The sequence below is a fragment of the Melospiza georgiana genome, chromosome 4 (assembly GCF_028018845.1).
Source record: "Melospiza georgiana isolate bMelGeo1 chromosome 4, bMelGeo1.pri, whole genome shotgun sequence".
Lineage (NCBI taxonomy): Eukaryota > Metazoa > Chordata > Aves > Passeriformes > Passerellidae > Melospiza > Melospiza georgiana.
This window is the reverse complement of record NC_080433.1, coordinates 66,113,833-66,133,042: the sequence shown is the minus strand read 5'-3', so window position 1 is coordinate 66,133,042 and position 19,210 is coordinate 66,113,833. Positions and strand designations below refer to the sequence as shown.

At 38.8% G+C, this 19,210-nt stretch overlaps 1 protein-coding gene across 4 annotated transcripts in view; it reads left to right on the top strand.

Moving 5' to 3' along the window:
* Positions 1-19,210, top strand: part of KIF21A (kinesin family member 21A) — an 87,310-nt gene that overhangs the window by 25,849 nt on the left and 42,251 nt on the right. For all 4 annotated transcript variants that reach the window (XM_058023691.1, XM_058023690.1, XM_058023689.1 and 1 more), the window contains exons 2-8: positions 4,249-4,471; positions 5,752-5,934; positions 8,831-8,980; positions 9,628-9,762; positions 12,869-13,036; positions 14,433-14,548; positions 18,502-18,697. In XM_058023691.1, coding sequence (XP_057879674.1) covers positions 4,249-4,471; positions 5,752-5,934; positions 8,831-8,980; positions 9,628-9,762; positions 12,869-13,036; positions 14,433-14,548; positions 18,502-18,697 — 1,171 coding nt within the window. The remainder of the gene's footprint in view (positions 1-4,248; positions 4,472-5,751; positions 5,935-8,830; positions 8,981-9,627; positions 9,763-12,868; positions 13,037-14,432; positions 14,549-18,501; positions 18,698-19,210) is intronic.

Sequence of the window (19,210 nt, the reverse complement as noted above, 5' to 3'; positions counted from 1 at the left end):
AAATCAGGGTAAAGGGGAGGAATGTCTTGCTTACTCATTGAGGACATCACATTAATTTCATGGCAAACTGTTCTGGTTTGAAAGCAAAACCACTGAGAGACTCCAAGTCAGACAATTTATTAAGAAAAGGGAAAAAACCCCAAACCAAATACATGCAATAATAGAACAGAAAAAACACTGGCAGAGTCAGAATACAGCCTGATACTCTGCTAGTTAGGGTGGTGGTAGCAGTCCGGATGAAATGGTCTTGTTGAATTGGTGCTCCTGTGGACACGATCTGGTAGCACTTGTCATCTGGAAACCAGTGGGTAAGGGCAGCCACTCCTCTGGGAATCCAATAGAAAGACTGCTTCTTGTGTCCCAAATCCCAGATCATATCCAGGTGGGGATGCTTATCTCCTCCCCCCTGGGCGGAGCATCTCACAGTGGGCTGAAATCGTTCTGAGTCATGTGGTGGATCCTTGATGGTCCATTAAACAGAAATGGCTCCCAGAGGGGGTTATCTCTGAGTCGTGTGGAAAAGGCATTGATGGGCCCATTAACAGGAGATAAAGAAAAAAACAATGCCCCTCCTGGTTTCAGCAGCTCTTGAGGATGGGCATAGAATACATCTTTATATTGTAACCTGGGACATGAATTTAGCAAGAGAGCTGTATAGATTTCAGAGCATGAAGTATCCCTAGAGGAGACCTCAGGTTGGGTAATGAAGGTCTCTTGTCTGCACATTTCTCTTGGGAGAAGATGTCATTCAAACCTGATGCACTCGTGATCTGTGTCTGTTACCTCTCAGCTCCATAGCAGAGTGGGACCAGTCTCAGAATGAGAAGGGAGTCTGTCTTTGGTGTGAAGCTTCCCTGCTATGGCGAGTCTTGCTTTGTTTTTCCTTTGTGTTCCCTAAGTGCTGGTGAAATGCTGCTTTTCTCCCAGCACTGCCTTCAGATTTAGTGTAAGTTAGGGAGGAAGGACACCATCATCACTGCTGGATCTCTGAGCGTTGTGTTACAATTAGGGGAAGTGGCTGAGCTGGTGAGAAGCTGCCAGCAGTGCCACAGGTGCCCCTCAGCTGAGCTGTGGGCTGCCTGTGCTGGGCTGGTGTGTGCAGCTTGCTGTGGAGCAGCACAGCTCTGGGAGGAGCTGCCTGGCTGCCGGCAGGACTGGCCCTGGCCGGGAGGATTCTCATGGGAAGTCTCTGCTGGGCGACATCGAAACTGCTCTCCTTGCAGTCCTGTCATCACCGGAATAACTGTCATGCAAATCATTGATATTTTAGGCATGCTGTTCCTTTTCATGGTCAGTCAGCCTTTACTTAGTAGTAGAAAGGAGAAATTTATTCGGCACTGTCATAATTGCATCAGTTTGTCAGTGTAGAAAATTAATTTTCTTTCAAGCGTAGAATAAAAACATATGAAGAAAAAACTTCTTAAAAAAACTAGTTGACTTCATTCTGCAAGTTGTCGCTAAAAGCCTTTTTGGAACTGGGGAGAGGTTGTGTTTTTGGGATGCACTAAAGCTTGCTTGAGGTTGAAAATGTGTTTCCCATCTAGATTTCTAGAAGAGATCTTCCCAGGTTTTTTTGCTCTGGAAGGCAATGAGAGATGCCTCTGGACCTTTACGAGCCCTCAGAGTTCATTCTTGTAAGGGCAATTAATGGCCTCTGTGCTGGTGCCCTGGATTAGTGGGAGAATAAGAGTGCTTAGTCTGAAAAAGGAGCTTGCCCTCTGACTGACTTCACAGCAGCAGAAGGAGGCAGCAGGATCACCTACTGAGTAGGCATTTTCAAACTATTGTTTTAGACAGCAAGATGCAGTGTTTTATTTGCTTGACCTTCCAGTTGTGTAGAATGCTTTTAGAAAAGGCATATGATTAATTTTTCTTTGAAGACTTACTCTACTTAGAAATAAAAGGTATTTTATTACCAAAATTTCCTTAATTTAGAAGGAAGTAAATGTATTACAAACTTCTGTACATATTTATCAGATTCTGTGTTCAGTCAACACAGGTATAAGTGGATCAAGTTGGTTGTTATTGAAGGAGCTATGTAAATTCTGCATTACTTTTAGCATTCTTATTTCATTTAAAGAAAAAAAAAGCCTCCTTATGATGTTGTTAGAGAGAAAATTTGACCTATATTATATACTTTGAGTCCTTAAATGCAAATTCTAGTTGTAGAATATTTATGCCTGTTTTGCACATCATATAATCTTTTCTTTAATAATATTTTTCAAAGGTTTACTTAATTTTCACTTTACACGAGAGGGTAAGCTGACAAGGGTGGTACCTCCTGATCATTAATGAAGTTTCTATACTGGAATTAATGTGCACAAACCTTACAGATCAATTAAGGTTAATCTCCAGTGTCACATCTGGGATATAATGAAACCCTCAAAATGAAAAATCTGAAAAATACTCTTGAGAGCAGTGCACATCCCTCAATGAAAAATTCAGAATCTGCAATAAAGAGTACATACATGATGCTTTGTGAGATTTTTTTTTTGTATCTTTTTTTCAAGCAGGGTATTTCTAACTTCATCTAACATGTACATAATTAGTCTGCAGCAGTCCACTCATTTGTTGGAGGCATGCTCTCTGTATCAGCAGGTGTTGGCACAGTCCCAGTAGATCAGCAGGTAGCTTTGGGCCCTTATGCTCCCATTAGAATTTGGAACAAGTTTTGTGTGTTTGGAGTCGAGCATTTTGGCTTTGTTTCCTCTGAAGGGGGTGTAAATTGTGCACACCGAAACTGCTCTGCTATCCAAACCAACATGTGATACCTGAAAATGTTGGGGAATTTGCTTCAAGGCAGCACAGCTACTCTAAACAGAGCACTAATGTCCCTTAAAACATGGAATATGAGATGAATACGTGCCTTTTGGTGTACTCTGTGCCTGCAGATCTTTGAGACTGTGTAACTGAAAGTAGCCACACCAAAACTTTATATAATTGGAGGATCTGTATAAAATATTCCATGTTTCTGTTTGTATGTAGCTGTGCTGCATCTTTTTATCATTCCTATTATCCTTCTTTGTCACATCTTTTAAGCTGCACACTGCACATGTTTTGGTGTGGGCTCTGTGTGCTTGGGTTCGGTTTGGGTTGGTTTTTTTTTTGTGCTGCTTTGGGAACTTGGAAATATCTTTTTCAAAAGGTAGCTTTGTAAGCAAATTATTAGTTACTTACAGCTAAGAACAGTGTGTTAAGTGAGCCAGAGATTTTCTTCTTCATAGTTAATCATTAAACCCATGGAATCACAAGCTTCTGCAGTCATTATTAGTTGTGAGGCCAATACATGAATTCAATCTTGATGAGGCTGCAAGAGTGTTAAGAATGCAGGAGGAAACAATAAAATGATAGAATATAAGAAGTTCAAGCTATATTCTACAAGTTATTTTGTAAAATAAGAAACTGAAAAAACTGAAATAAAAGCTGAAATTTGTCTTAGAGGGGAATAATGAGGAATGAGACACTCTTACCTTTAGAACTTGTTAAATATTGTTCTTTTCCTGTTGTCTGAAGGTATACTTCACTGAAACCAAGCATTTCACAGAAGTGTTCTGGCTGTACAGGTTCCTTTTCTGACAAAAGGAAAGAAGCAATCTAGCCTTTTCCTTGCTGCCATTGCTCTTGCAGCAAGGAGGCTTTCATTTAAGATGATACCAGAGAATATTCTGATTTAATAGGGACCCATAAGGATCTTCAAGTCCAACTCTTGAGTGGAAAGCCCATACAGGAACTGAACCCACAGTCTTGGCATCACTAGCACCAGGTTCTAACCAGCTGAGCTAGGTGTTGGTGGGTCCTTGCTCCCAAACTGCTATTTAAACTACCCTGTATTTTTTTCCACATTTAACTTCCTTGTAAAAAAAGCAAAATGACTGTTTTTACAATGAAAGCATGCAGAAGTTTGATAAAACTGGAAAGCTTGATTTCCAAGTCTGAACCAACATAGAAAAGTGACTCTTCAGTAATGCATAATAAACATACAGAAACATTTGGAGTTCTAGGCAGGTCATCAGCTTGAAGTAGGTGAACCTTCAGAAAAGATGGTGTCATTTGCATGAGCAGTTTCATGTCTGGGGTTCTGATACAGTCAGTACTGTGGCTCAGACAACCAAAATGTTTCTGGTTTCTGAAGAAAAATTCACCCTTCTCAGTCATTAAGGAATTCTCAGATCTCTTATTTATATTGTGTACTTCTCTATTTTTGATGATGAGAATATCTCATAGTTCTTTTTATCTCTTCCAAAACAGAATTAGACCACAGTTAGCCAAAGAGAAGATTGAAGGATGCCATATCTGCACATCTGTCACACCTGGTGAACCTCAAGTGTTCTTGGGAAAAGATAAGGCCTTCACTTTTGATTATGTCTTTAACATTGACTCACAGCAAGAAGAGATCTATGTACAGTGCATAGAAAAGCTGATTGAAGGTTGCTTTGAAGGCTATAATGCCACTGTCTTTGCTTATGGCCAGGTAAGCTTCACAATTTTATTTTATACCATTTATTTTGAAATAAAGAGTTCTTTGAAACTGATTTTTCTCTTAGATTTCTGAATGCATTAATCTGGTTTTAGCATCTTGGGTTTATTTTCAATGAGTTACCCACTAGGAGAGTGAGTTTATATAAATTCTGCTTTGACTGGGAGTTGAAACAGAGAATATATATAGGTCACAGATCTGAATTTAATTGTAATACTGAAAATAGTATCAGTCCATATAATTCCTGAATTCACATCAATGCAGCAATACAAATTATTGACCTACTCACTTGCACTATAGAGATAGGTTGTACTGAGATTCTTCTCTGAGCAACTTTTCAACCCACTGCATTTTTAGAGACTTTTGGGAATAGGAGCTTTTTAAAAATAGATCCTGGAGAGCTTCAGGCCACATTGTTTGCTTGTGGGCAAATTGTAGAGATCAGATTCCAAAGTCAGAGAACTTTTCATCAAGAACACACCCTCTTAGTACACTGGGCATACTCAAAGCTGAGCACAATGCAGACAGTGTGTTTGTTACTGTCTTCCAAATATTCCTTTACAAGTTGACTGCATAAAATGTGGTCTGGGATGCTGAATTTCACCTGTTAGGTGTTGTATCTCAGGTTAGCCAGGTGAAGTCTATTCCTAGTCAAACAAAGCAGTTTGCAGATCCAGTTTAGCAGATTATGTTCAGCTGTGTGATCCTATCTTTGTCTTAGACTTGACCCACTAATTAAGTGAAAACACTACACTACCTTGACTTCTATTGGACTTCACATTTAATTAAATTATCTTCCTAGTGAAGACAGAGCTTGTATTCTTTAGAATAAAGTGAGAACAATGGGAATATAATACCTGAGATATTCAGACATCTTAATTAAGGGAGTCATTTGATCTACCTCAGTAAAGAATTGCAAATGCTGCTTTTACCTTCAAAATACATGTTTCAATTAACAGCCTTGGTTGGAAACATTAACTCATCTTTTGACCTAGATAGAGAAGACAGCTCAAGGCTAATGTGAACTGGTTAGGGAGAGTTTCTAGGGGAAGGGTTATGAAAGATTGAACTGCTCTCTGCCTTCTTGTATGTGGTCTCTGGATAAACAAAATTCTGCTATTTATCCATATTTCAAAGTGACCTGTTGTGTGTGTTAATACTGTAAAGATGGCAGGTTGATGTGAACATTAGTGTGCACAAACTGTATTTCTGTGATGATTTGGTACTATTAACATGTTCTAGTGACTACTCCTTCTACTCCTTTTTCAAAATAGACAGGTGCTGGCAAAACCTACACCATGGGCACTGGATTTGATGTGAACATAACAGAAGAGGAGCAAGGCATTATATCACGTGCTGTTAAGCACCTTTTCAGATGTATTGAAGAAAAAAAGCAAGGTGCTATTAAGCAAGGACTTCCACCTCCAGATTTTAAAGTGAATGCACAGTTCTTAGAGGTAAATATGATCCACATTTGTGGGTGTAACTTTATGTGGATTTTTTGGTAGTTTTGTTTTGGTTTTGGTTTTTTTTAAGAAAACAAATTAAATATTTTTTCTTGTTGCTTCTTTTAAATTTTCTTTTCTCCCAGGATGTTTTGAATTAATATACAAGATTTCAAAAGGAAAATTGATAGGATTTGCTTCTGCTCTTCAATTAATGGAAAAGTCTTTTTTTATCTTACTCCAATTATTTTACTACTTCCCTTCATAGTATTATTTTGAAGTAGAAATATTTGTTTGTCATCATTTATCCCTTTCTGATTGTAGGGCCTGTTGCTTTTGCCTGTTGGTAATTCTTGAAAAAACTTTAAAACAAGAAATCATAAAAGCCCCTCTAATTGTATTTTGTGGCTTCAAGCAGTGACCATGCTTTGCCTGCTTTTGTCACTTTGCTGTAGATTTCTTTAGCTTTCAAAATCTGTTCAGAAGACTTTCTTTCACCAAAGAAGAAACCTAGCATGAAAATACTTCTTTTTGCAATTCCCACTGGTTTAGGATTGGGCTTCAGTGTCATGGTTCCCTTCTTTCTTAGATCCAGAGGAAAAAAAAAAAAAACCAACCAAAAACCCTGATCAGTACTGTGGCAAAACTGCTCCCCTTGTGCTTTCTTGTAGACACAGGTACTGGTAAGGGGCCATAACATCTGTGATCTTTCTGACCTGCAGCAGCTGTTGCTTTATGCCTTGTAGGGTTTATATTGTGCCTCCTGGCTGTGGAACTGCTCTTTAAATTGATTGATTTGGGTGTAATGTATTTACATTTACTACCAACCTGAAAAATCTGATACTTTAGGCACACAGAGAGGCAGAATCAATTTTAGGAAGAGCAGGTGTAAATTTGTTTTGCTTACTTCAGTATGTACAACTTTATCTACTTGGGGGTAGAAACCCCCACTTGAGTATTACCCTGAGAAAAGCTGTTAGTTTACTTCAGGAGCAATAAAACCAAGTCCTTTAGTCACTAACAAGCTGGCATTAGTTTTGTATCAGACTAGGCTTGTCGTTGCTACCCTTATGCAGAACCTTTTGTTGCTCTGGCTAATATTTGCCCAGAGAGAGTTGGCTTGAGCATGTGCTGTGGGAATGCTCCACTCTGTGCACCAGGGAGCTGCAGCTTTGCTTAGGCAGCTGCAACATGAGTAGCATAAGGAGCAATAACCAGTGTGGTTTCTGAATTTATTGTGTTTTTTGACATAACATTACAAATGTGATTGAGTCCCAAAATGCAGGGCAGTGATTAAATGTTACAGTGAGAATGGTATGAAGAATGGCAGCCATTGCAATGTATTTCAGCTGAACTGTACATACTGAAACCTGTCTTGTTTATCTATTTAGAGAAAGGTTAAATTATGTATATAATAATTTGTCCCTTAAAAAAAAAGTCATTTTAGTTGGTAGATTTTTTTTCTTTTACCAAGACTTTCCCAGAAGGAACTTTTTCAGATTAGTTTGATATTATGCACTATTCTTGTGTCAAAAAGTATCCTCTTCCTCCCATCCTGTCTACCATTAGAGCTGGATTGCATAAACAATAATTTAGTCGTTGAGCAAGTTGAAGCAAGATTGTATTTTTGGAATAACTTTGAAGTCTTACAGCTGGATAACTGTTGGGACCAGTGACTTCAGTTTGCTGCTTTCTTGCCTTTCTTTAGTTGGCTGCAGACTGCCTCCCTTAACTCTTTGCTTTCCTGCTTTTTCAAAAGACAGGCATATGCAGTCCCATCCAATTGCAGGTGTGTTATCAGGATCTGCTCCAAATTGTGGCATCAGTTTGTTTGAATTTATGAAGGTAAAACATTAGTAAGAAGATTCCTACATAGACTATCTATGCCTAATAATTAAATATAATTCCTTTTTTACTATGTAAAGGATTAAAAGCATCACATTCACAAATGCTGGTTTTTTTTCTTCTCAGGGATGACTTTTTGCTTTTGAGAGGAGAAAGCCACTTACTTTCAGTACTATAAGAAAGTACCTTGTGTGAATACAGATCTGTTGTAGTTTTTCTTTGACTGTTGCCTAGGGATTTAATCAGGAATTGAATTAGTTCTGGCTGAGCTTTGCTGACATGAATTAGTATAACTAAATTAGAGACACTTGATATGTTCCAGGGTACTCAGGCAGAGACTTCAGCCATGAAATTCAGTGGGATAGTGTTTTTTCTGGGTGGGTTGTCTGTGTTTTCCCCCCTGATATCTTCAATTCAATCTAAACACTGCATGAAGTTGAGGATATTCTTATGGAGTATAAAAGGCCTGCTTAAGAAGACATGCCATAGTATTTTTGGACTGATGCTTGGTGTCTTTAAGAAGCATCTTGCACAAAAACTATTATTATATGTCAAATTCCTTCCTGCTCAGGAAGAATTTATCTAAATGAGAGTCATAGAAATAAGAAGGTGTGAGAGAGGAGATGAGGAAAGGTGCAATGGCAGGGAAAACAAGTGGAGTGAGTTGGAAGTGTTTGGAGCAGGGTGCAGCCAACTGAATCCACAAAAGAAAAGCCCAAGGTTAAATCTGAAGACAACAGGTGCCTGCCACAGAAACCACTCTTGTTCTGGTGGCACCAAATTCCTCCTCTTCCCTGGTCCCACCAAAGAATTTTATCTCAGATCTGGCAATGTGAAAGAATTTATTGCATCTTTGGGTGGCATAATAGGAAGTCACCTTAATTTGCAGCTGCTCTGTCACCTATTGTCCTTGTAAGTTTCATGTCCTTTTCACATGTTTCGCATCTTTTAGGAGTGAGAGATTTGGATTTTTACAACTTTTGGTATGTGCCATGCACAGATTTGTTAGCCATTGGAGGAATTCCTCCAAAAATGATGTTTTTTGTTTTTGTCTTCTCCTCAGCTTTACAATGAAGAAATTCTTGATCTGTTCGATACCACACGTGATATTGATGCAAAGAATAAAAAATCAAATATTAAAATACATGAAGATTCAGCAGGAGGAATTTATACAGTGGGCGTTACAACCCGAACTGTGAATGGAGAATCTGAGGTGATAACTGGAAATAAATTACACTGTAACATGCCAAGTAGATTCTAAAAATGTCTGTATGCTTTGATATCTGTTTAAAAATAGAGGTGATGTTAACTTATATCTGTCTCCTGGGCAATTAAAGTGTAAAATCTAGCTAAAGTTTTTATTTTCTTAATTCTTTTTAGCCTTTAATCTGATATATTTGATACTAAGTGCATATCACTTTCATTTAAAGCTGGGAACATACTTTTTTTCATAATATAGTTCTGCTGGGAGAATTTTGACATATATGTAAATCTGATCTTCCAAATCTTATGTATATTATTTTTTCTTTGAGAGGAAATCTTTGCATTTGGCTGATGTGAAATAAACTGCTATTCACGTACTCTGTAAATCTGAATACAAATGTTATTGTACTTTTTTTTTGTACAGGTGAATGAAGAGAAGTATGTTACTCCTAGGGTACACTTAAGAGGGAATACAAAGATTTACAGAAATCAAAAAAAATACTTTTAGTTAGCTTATTTAAGGATCTTTGTCCTTTTTTGTTTTTTTGTTTGTTTGCATATAGGAACTGCATGCGTAGCAAAGAGAGAAATTTTAGCCCTAGAACATTTTCCCTTTAACCAGCAAGGGATGCATTGTGCTTGTTGCCTGTTTTCTAGATGATGCAGTGCTTGAAGCTGGGAGCTTTGTCCCGAACCACTGCCAGCACTCAGATGAACGTTCAGAGCTCACGGTCCCACGCCATCTTCACCATACACTTGTGTCAGACCAGGGTCTGCCCCACGTTTAACGCCGTACGTACTTTTGCTGTTGGTAAACTTCTCTTTAGTAGCCATTTCTCAAAATGAGGATAGTTTTGACAGCCACTGCTATTTGAATTGGACTTAGTAAGGATGCTGTAGTCATCATAATGCTTGATGAATTTGCTAAGCATTATAATAATTTGATTTAATCTGTGCATATGTAACCATCCTCTAGCCAGAGGCAACCATAAATTGCAGACTCCTACAGGAACCTACCTATTCTCCCCTAACGTTTTCTTCGGTATTTTGTTGCGATGTACACAAGTGAGAAAGTTAAAATATAATTTGTCTTTAATTGGGAAATCACATTTAAGTGTCTTAGAAGTTAGTGGGTTTAAACTTGCAGTCAGCTAACAGAAACTGCTTGGATATTTCAGATTAATTGTTGATATCCAATAAGGTGCAAGTAGAAAAGCATTAAATTCTGAGGCTCAGTGTATGTATCTTAAATAGCTATATATTTGGGGTGCAGGTATTTTGTTAAATCTATACACCTGCAATTCAAACTATGAATGAACATGGAGCTGTTCTGTAGAATATTCTGTATGTGACTGATGCAGAATATTCAGCTGTTAGTTACTGTTGGGTGTATGTTCTAAAGAAGAAATGTTGTCTGAAGAAATCCACATTACTGAAAACTACAATACCTTCAGGGGGACTTAACTTGAATATTCTAAAGGTCTTTTGCATATAATTTTTAAATATTGCGTACTATCTGGCTAGCATCTGACCCATAGTTATCACATTTTTAAGCATGCAGAATAGTGAATTGGATTTGCAGTGCTTTTTGGGGGTTACTTTTATTTTTTAATAGTACAAATAATAATTTACAGGCAAAATGAGTGTTCCTTCCTGATCCTTTGTGGTATGTAGACCTGCTTTTTACACCTGCTAAAAAACACTTCTTTCTGCTTTCCATGCTGAAACTGTGGATTTGGTGGTGTGGTCAGCTGTCTTCATTTGGGAGGGATTGGCATTACACTCCAAGCTCACACAGGGCACTTCAGTCACTGCATGCTGACACTGTCTACTTGGAAATTTTTGTTGCAAACTGTCTACTGGAGAGTGAGAGGTCCTCTGGGGGCCTGTTTCCTGCAGGCCTTTGGCACAGCAGTCCCCCTGTGCTGGTCACTTGCAGCCTTCCCTGCCAGCTGAGGTGCCCCAGGGGACTGTTGCCTGGCTCTGCCTGTGGTTTTACAGAGGCTTGTGTTAGAGGAAGAGGTGGCCATCTTCTGCATTATGTCAAACTGTTTTGTTTCAGCTTTTCTTGGGAGATACGCACAAGATAACCTGAGTGTGGAGCTGGGCGTTTCTAAACCCTTAATTTTTTAAGACAACACCCTCTTCTTTCCCTGTATTGTTTAGGAGAGTAGAGGATAGACCTGACACTGTCCTCTGAACGCTCTTGGAATCTAAATTAATACAGGCTATTATTGGGTGGCCAGGAGAGATGTAGCTCAAGTTTCTGCAGACAACAGTTTTGGGAGGCCTTTGTTACCAGGGCAACGCGGTTCCTCCTTCTCGGGTGACAGCCGCGGCCGTGCCCCCTCTGTGCGATGGCCCGTGCCCAGGGCTGGCAGGCAGCCAGGGCTGCAGTGCTCAGACCTGCTCCTGGGGCTCTCTGCACACCGGCCAGGCTGCTGGGAAGGTGCTGGATGTGCATTTCACTTGCTAAATGAGGGAGAGTGAGGGGATGCATTAATCATGGCTCCGAGGGCTGGGAATAAGAGTGTGGCCCCCAGAGTGTAAACATCAAAATCATAGAAATAATGATTGCTGCTCTTGTGGAAGTGGCACAGTTCCCATTCTCTTCTGTTACTGCTACAAAAGGATGCATGAAATATTTAACTACCATCAGAAGGGTTTGGTCTGCAGAGATCTGCATTACCCTTTGTGAAGGGTACTGTGGGCTGGCTGGCCAAGGACATAAAGGTCACCACAGAATACCCGAGGGTCTTGTGTTTGGCTTTTTCATTAGGTTTGGGCTTGTTGGTTTGTTTTTGTTTTTTAAGGCTTTTCTGGGTTACCTATGCTTAATGTGATTAGAAGTTCTTAATAAAGCTTGTAGTTTGGACTGTGAGAGTTTGTTATGAATCCAGTATACACTTGATATGTGCTTATTATCTGATGCCATGCCAAGCTAGTAGAAATTGCCCTGTAAGGTCAAGAAGTGACTGATTTAAAGACTTTTCTGATTGGGTTACTTTCCTGACAATAAATTTAACTACACTTGTAGTAAAATAAAAGTCTACAGTGAATGGTAGAATGAAAGTAATTGACAGAAAAAAAAGTTTGGGATCGTCAAAGGAAAAAGGATAATTTTCCTCCTGTGCTTTGGCATGTGAAGTGGAAAGAGGCTGAGGCTGTGGTACCTGCCCCAGGGCAGTGTGTTCCTGGGCAGACTCCCTGCACTGACAGAGGCTTGCAGCAAGTGCCAGTCATTACCTGGGGGAGCAAGGTGGAAGGGAGAAAGGAACCTCATCATTTTCTCTTGTTCCCTCCACTGTTCTTAATTTCTGGGGAAGTCAGAACTGCTTGTGGAATACTGACTGCTAGGAGAAATGGTTTCCAACAATGATTCCCAATGAAAGTTGAAGAATCATCCCACAGGGAGGCTGGTGATGGGGTTTAGAGAGGTATAAAATCAAGGTATCTTTCAGCTATTTGGCAGGTTTATAAACTAGCTGGTTCTGGTGATTTTGTGGGGTAATAATGTAATTAATTTTTTTTAAATCAGTTTCCTTTGACAATCGATTCAGGAGTGCATTTTACAAGAGATACAAATTTGTTGCTCATCTTACTGGAGACTTGTATTATTTAATAGATCTTTCCCCTCATTTCTTCATCAAGAAGCAATGGTAGCTTGTACTTACAGTAATTTATAATCACATGCATCTAGAACTAGGTCTTCAATAATGATATGTTAGTACGTAAGATTAAAATGGAGATAGTATGTTTCAAAATACTGTTGTTATAAAAGAAAGAATAAGGAGATGGTCATAGTAAAGAGGTAGTTTTGTAAATAATTGTTGATTGAGCTTTGCAAACGTTAATGTGAAAGATCTCACCAAGCCTTCTGGGTTCTTCTTTGCTTCAGGATAATGCCACTGATAACAGGATAATATCTGAGTCTTCTGAGATGAATGAATATGAAACTCTTACTGCCAAGTTTCACTTTGTTGATCTGGCGGGATCTGAAAGGTTAAAGCGAACAGGAGCTACAGGAGAAAGGGCAAAGGAAGGCATTTCCATCAACTGTGGACTAGTAAGCCTATACAACTATTCAATATAATGTAAAACAAACCCAGGCAAAACACTTAGAAATGAAATTTATAGCTTAGAGCTTAATTTTTTTTGTCTGTGTACTGGCTATTTTTTAATTACTGTATTAAATGAAGTAATTTTAAAATTAACTGTATTTAATGTTTTTGTTAATGCTGAACTGCACTGAAAAGTAGAGCTGGGGATTGTAGTTTCATGTCTTTGTTTTGTGCACCATGGCTATGTGGAGGCTCTGTGCAACTCTTTTAAATAAGACACAAAAATACATGTCTGTCCTATATGTGAAAACATGTCTTGTTTTTTCTGGGCTATTGAGCCATACCAGTTTTCTGGGGTATTGCTCAGTTAGAATTTTCTCAATGATTCTCTTGCCATCATGACATTGGTTATTTTCTGTAGTTCTTCTGGTTATATTATATGGAAGAGAAAGAATATTCAGTTCAATTTCATCATTGATATAAGCACAAAGCCAGCAGGATTTGGGGGATCTAGAGGACATACTTGTGTCCTAACAAAGAACACATAAAGTGCATGAAGGTGGAAATCAGTGTGATCTAACTAATATAAGATCACAAAACTTCTATTTGTAGTGAAGTCCAGCCCTCAGTTTTGTGGAACAGATTGAAAGTGCTTTAAATCCTTCAAAGCAAGCAGGGTGTGTGCAGTTCTTCATCTGCTGGTGGCAGCTGCAGCATTTCCAAAGCAAGAACTTGCAGTACAGGGCGCCACCTAAAGCAAAATCCTTCAGTTGGACTGAAGTGTGTGTGTTTCCACATAAAAATAATTTCACAGCCAGATGTTTGATTGTTTATAAACAAGCATTAGATCCTGTTAGTAATGGAACATGATAGTCATGGACTACAAGCCTTTAATTTCAAGTCTTAAATGCCCAAATCATTATCAGACATTTTTTGCTTTATAACTGTAGAGGTACTAAATTCTGAGGGTTTTTTTCTTCATATAAATGCCCTATATTTTATTCTAAATGTAGCATAAAGCAGATAGATAAAATTAATTTTAAAGAAATTATACCTACTGTTAGAGGTAAGGTTCAACTTTGTCATCTAAAGCAAATATTTGTTAGGTTAAGTAGTACCAACTTTAGTTAGTGAATGACATGAGATATTAGTAGTGCATATGAATTGTGCTAAGCACTTTGGCACTTCCAGGTACCAGACTGTAAGTCATCTAATGCACTATTGATAACACAATAATTTCTAAATGTAAAATACAGAAATCTTCAGAAATACTTTTATGCTAACTGTCATGAGTATATTAATTTTCTCACAATATGCTGACTCCAGTTTATAGGTGTTTTAAGATAAAACTACACAGGAGCTGATTCTGACTCGTGTGTTATGTGATTTGGTGTTTTATAGCTGGCACTTGGCAATGTAATTAGTGCACTGGGAGATAAAAGCAAGAAGGCAACACATGTACCATACAGAGACTCAAAGCTTACAAGGCTGCTTCAAGACTCTCTTGGGGGAAACAGGTATGAAAATTGGAACATTTCATGTATTTCATTGTGAATGAGCATGAATGAGAACATAATCTGCAGAAAGTAAAATGAACATTAAATGACAATAAAAGTCTTGTTGGAGGAAGATTCTGGAGATAAATTGTCGTGCAAATATTGCTGTCAATGGAAGGTTTTAAAGAGGATCTTTGTGTTGTTCTTTTCAGTGCTATTGTTATTTTACTAGCCATGAAGCTTCAGGTTACTTAGAAGTTACCATTTTCAGGCAAGTTCTTCCCATGAAAATATCTGTAGATTGTAGATGGTACAAATTGTAGGTTTTGTTTACAGCATATTTTAAAGCTGTGCTGAGTTGCTCCTTTAGAGGTTGTTTTTTTGTTGTTGTCATTGCTTTGTTTTTTAAATGTCAGTGAATTGTTTGCTCTGACTGCTGTGCACAGGAGCTTGGAGTCAGTTTACCACCCACAGTCACTTCCATCTTTTTAGAGATTATGTATCTCAGCCTATGATGCATCTGTTCAGTTACCTGATGCTGGATTGCAGCCTAATAAAAACAAAGTAGCGTTTCGCCAGTTTGTATGAATCCATTTGTATACATTCTGAACATACAGTGAAGGGAAGCTTTGACCTCTGAAGGCTTTATATAAGGAAACATTAACAAATTTATTAAAATAAGTCAGATTTTGTATTTGTAATGCTAACATGTACACATATAAGAGAGACCACAGCTGAGTATATTTTACTAAGGTAATACTCTTGTTCTTGATCCAATATGCCTGGCTCCTGTGTCTGGGAGAGTAGGAAGTTTTACCCCAAAGGAGTAGGGAGAAGTGGAAGAAAATTCTCAAACTGTTGTGATGCTCTTCAGAGAGATACAGGTTTAGTAACAAGCTGAAGCACTGCAGTGTGAGGGAGAGCCAAAAAAACAAGTAAAATAAGGGCTAGAAATTTTCAAAAGTGCAAAAGGGAGGAAGAAATTCAAGAATTACAAACAAATCAGCAGAAATCAAACGGCATAGCTCTGCTAAGCTCTTTTTGTAAATAAATGCAAAAAGCACTTCATTAATTTTTTATCAAATACACCAGCTACTGAGCATGTTTTTTTTTAAAAAAAAACCTAAAATCGGCCTTTTGTAGAAATGCTATTTTGACTCTGAAGTATGTTCGCGTCTGACAGCTCCGCGGCTCCCCCCCGCGTTCCTCGGGAGCAGTCCCGGAGTTTGTTTGTGTGCGATGGGGGCGGCGGCCGAGCCCCGCACAGACACTCCCTCCCTGCCTGGGAGAGAGTCACAAGGGAGAAAAGTCAGGGTTTGACATAGGGACACTTGGTTAGCTAAAGCAAAGTCACATATGCAAGCAAAGCAAAGGAAATTATTCAGTTCCCATGGGCTGGCAGATGTTCAGCCATTCCCAGGAAATCCGCGCTCCATCATGCCTCATAGTGACTTGGGAAGGCAAATGCTGTCACTCTGGATATCCCCCCCTTTTGTCTCAGTGCCCCAGCTTCATATGCTGAGCACGATTCCGTATGGGATGGAATATCCCTTGGGTCAGGTGGGCTCAGTTGTCCTGGCTGTGTCCCCTGCCAACCCCTTGTGCACCCACTGGTGGGGCAGCCTGAGGAGCAGAAGAGGCCCTGACTCTGTGTAAGCCCTGCTCAGCAGCAGCTCAAACATATCTGCATCATGGACCCATAGTAGGTGTTTCCAGCACAAATCCAAACCAGCTGCTCTGAATAAAGTTAACTTTATCCCAGCCAAAACTAGCACAAATGTACAGATAGGAAATGCTGCCCCAGAATGTTTTAATGATACTTGCATGTATTCTTTCTGTCTTATTTTCTGATTGATGAGAATTGTGTGGATGCTTTCCTTCCCCCCAGTTTTTTTGTGACATATATGCTGCGACATCTCAAATCAGCACGTTGCTGTTAAGGAAGATTTTTTTCATATATATTTAAAATCCTCACATTTTTAATGTTTTTTTTTGTCTGGGCTTTGGTAATCAAAATGCGTTGGAAAGCTAAATTTTAACAAATATTGCATTTTTTTCTTCTGGACAATCAGATTTAGATTTCTTTATGCCTTTTCTGTAGCCCTCCAACTTCCACTCTAGGTATAACCGTCCACATTATTGTTTCTCTCTTAACAAATACTTACAGAAATTTACTAGTAAGGATTTGGATTAGGTTGTAGTAAATCCTAAATTAACAATGATGAAAACATTGTATCACTGTACTATTCTCACAATAATCCTTATTTTAAATATAATGCTGTAACAGTTTGGAAGCAGCATTTTAATATTAAATGTTTCTTGAATTATTCAAAGAAAAATATGAAGCATTGATGTTTTAAAGGGGATGTTAAAATGTATAATATGAAAAATTAAAACCTTCCTAACTTAAGGAGCAAGGGGAGCAATTTAAAGAAATGGTGACATAAAGGAAGTAGAACAGTGTCAAAAAAAACCTGGTCCATTTTACAATTCAAATAGAAAACTGGAGTTCAAATTGTTCAGTTTTCAAGATGGACACATAGCAGAACCAGTCCTCTGAGATTTAGAAAAGTCAGCATATTCTCAATGTCAGAATTAAAAAATGTATTCCTAATCTTGCATGGCTTTATCTTGAGGACTAAAAGAGTTTGGAGAACTGGCACAAAGATACAGGTGAGAACTGAGGAAGAGTTGCTGAAAGTGACTTTTTTTGTATCCCCAGGCTAGTTAGTTACTCTTTCTAGCTTAATTTCCCAGTGTGTATGGTGGATATCGATTGTTTGCCTCACAGAGTGTTGCAGGGATTCATTTTTTTTGTTTTAGTCTGAAATGATAGAAAGTGAAGATCAGAATCCAGCCTGCCTGATGTAGATAATGCATCTTTGCCCCAGAAACAGTTCACTCTTTCCAACTTAACTATCCAATTTGTGACATACAACAGAGAAGCAAATTCCTTTAAAACTTACAGGAGTATACTCAGTCCATCAAATGCAGATGTTTTACCCTTTCTGTTGAGAGTTTAGGCAATGCATGCACCTTCAGAGTGATCTGCAGCTGGAATTCTGGTTCTGACCTTTTAGGCTGTTCTTACCTGATGTGAAATGAGTGTGCTCCAGGGACTGAGGGAAGGAACCTGTTGAATGATGGAAGCTTGGTTGGAGTGAAATTTTATTTTTCCCTGCATTTGTCCTACTGAGTCCTGCTGGTCTATCTGCTTTATCCTCCATTGGGAGCATGGATATCCCATGATGGGATGGCTAGGGGATGTTTTAGGAAGCTGAAAGAAGCATGATTGTTCATAGCCCTCTTGGGCCCAGAGCTCAGGTCCTGCTGCTTTTTGTTGCAGGAAGTTGCTTTAAGCAGTGGTGTTATGAAACGTGGTGCAGATACAGTTACAGACATAGAGTGCTAAGGGTAAGTCCCAATTTGGGCTTCTGTTGGAGAACAGGAGAACTTGCAGTGGAGAATTCAGCCAGTTCAGAACCTGAGGTAGGGAATAGGCACATTAGACATGTATGGACAGGTAAGATGAACATTTGGGTATCTTTCAGATGAAGAAGGTAAGCAGCTCAGGAATTACAGTAGGCAGTCTTGACAGCTCCATGATCCAAATCACCGTTGAGGAATTTAGGTTGACTATAAATGCCTTAATCTAAGTTTATGTATGATTGGGCAAACTGAATGTAATTTGGGAAACGTTTCTGGAAACACTCATTAATTGCTTTTACAATGTCATGTGTGGAACAAGTAATGATCTAGCATCTCCTGCTCTATGCTAGGGAGATACAAGACATAGCACCTGCAGCACCTGCTGACCTTTGTGGTTGATGTTTGGAGTGAGCTAGATGCAGAAATATTTTCACAAATTCTGTAAAATTGCTACTCTTGTTTCACCTCGTGCCTGAGCACCTGTTAGCTGCTCTCTGCTCTTTTTTCCTTGGTGTGTGATGCTGACCTGTGTTTCTGGCTTCCAGTCAAACGCTCATGATAGCGTGTGTGAGCCCTTCAGATCGAGACTTCATGGAAACTTTGAACACATTGAAGTACGCCAACCGGGCACGGAACATCAAGAACAAGGTGATGGTTAATCAGGACAGGGCCAGTCAACAAATAAATGCTTTGCGCAGCGAGATCGCACGGCTGCAGATGGAACTCATGGAATACAAAACTGTAAGTTTGTCCTCTTAGGATTTCTTCTGCTTTAAAATGCTTATAATTCCACAGGTTGGTTTTTTTTCCCCCTGTTGACTATTTCCACTTCATATGCTAAAAACTTTGGAAAAGCAGCCCTGATGTAAACAACAATTAATTCCAGAGATAACCAGATGTTCTTAGAAAATGTAGATTATATCCTCAAAAAAGAGATGTCAGCAAATGTCAGTGATATTTACTGATGATGCGTGCTGTTTGCTTCCAAATCAAAAATGACCAAACCACAACTTAGACTGATGCATAAGTGAATGTGTATAGCTACTGTGTATTCCTTTGAAAACTTCCTAGATGGCTAAAACAGTTTGTTTTAAAAATCCAATCTCAAGTATATAAGGCAAATACTCATGCCTGTTTCTTCCTGAATTTTAATCAGTGTTTTGAGCAATAAAGGTCATCACTGAACAGGATCACCTTTTGCTCTTCTTGAGCTAGTATTCTGATTTGATAACATTTATGTTCTCATTTTTTAAC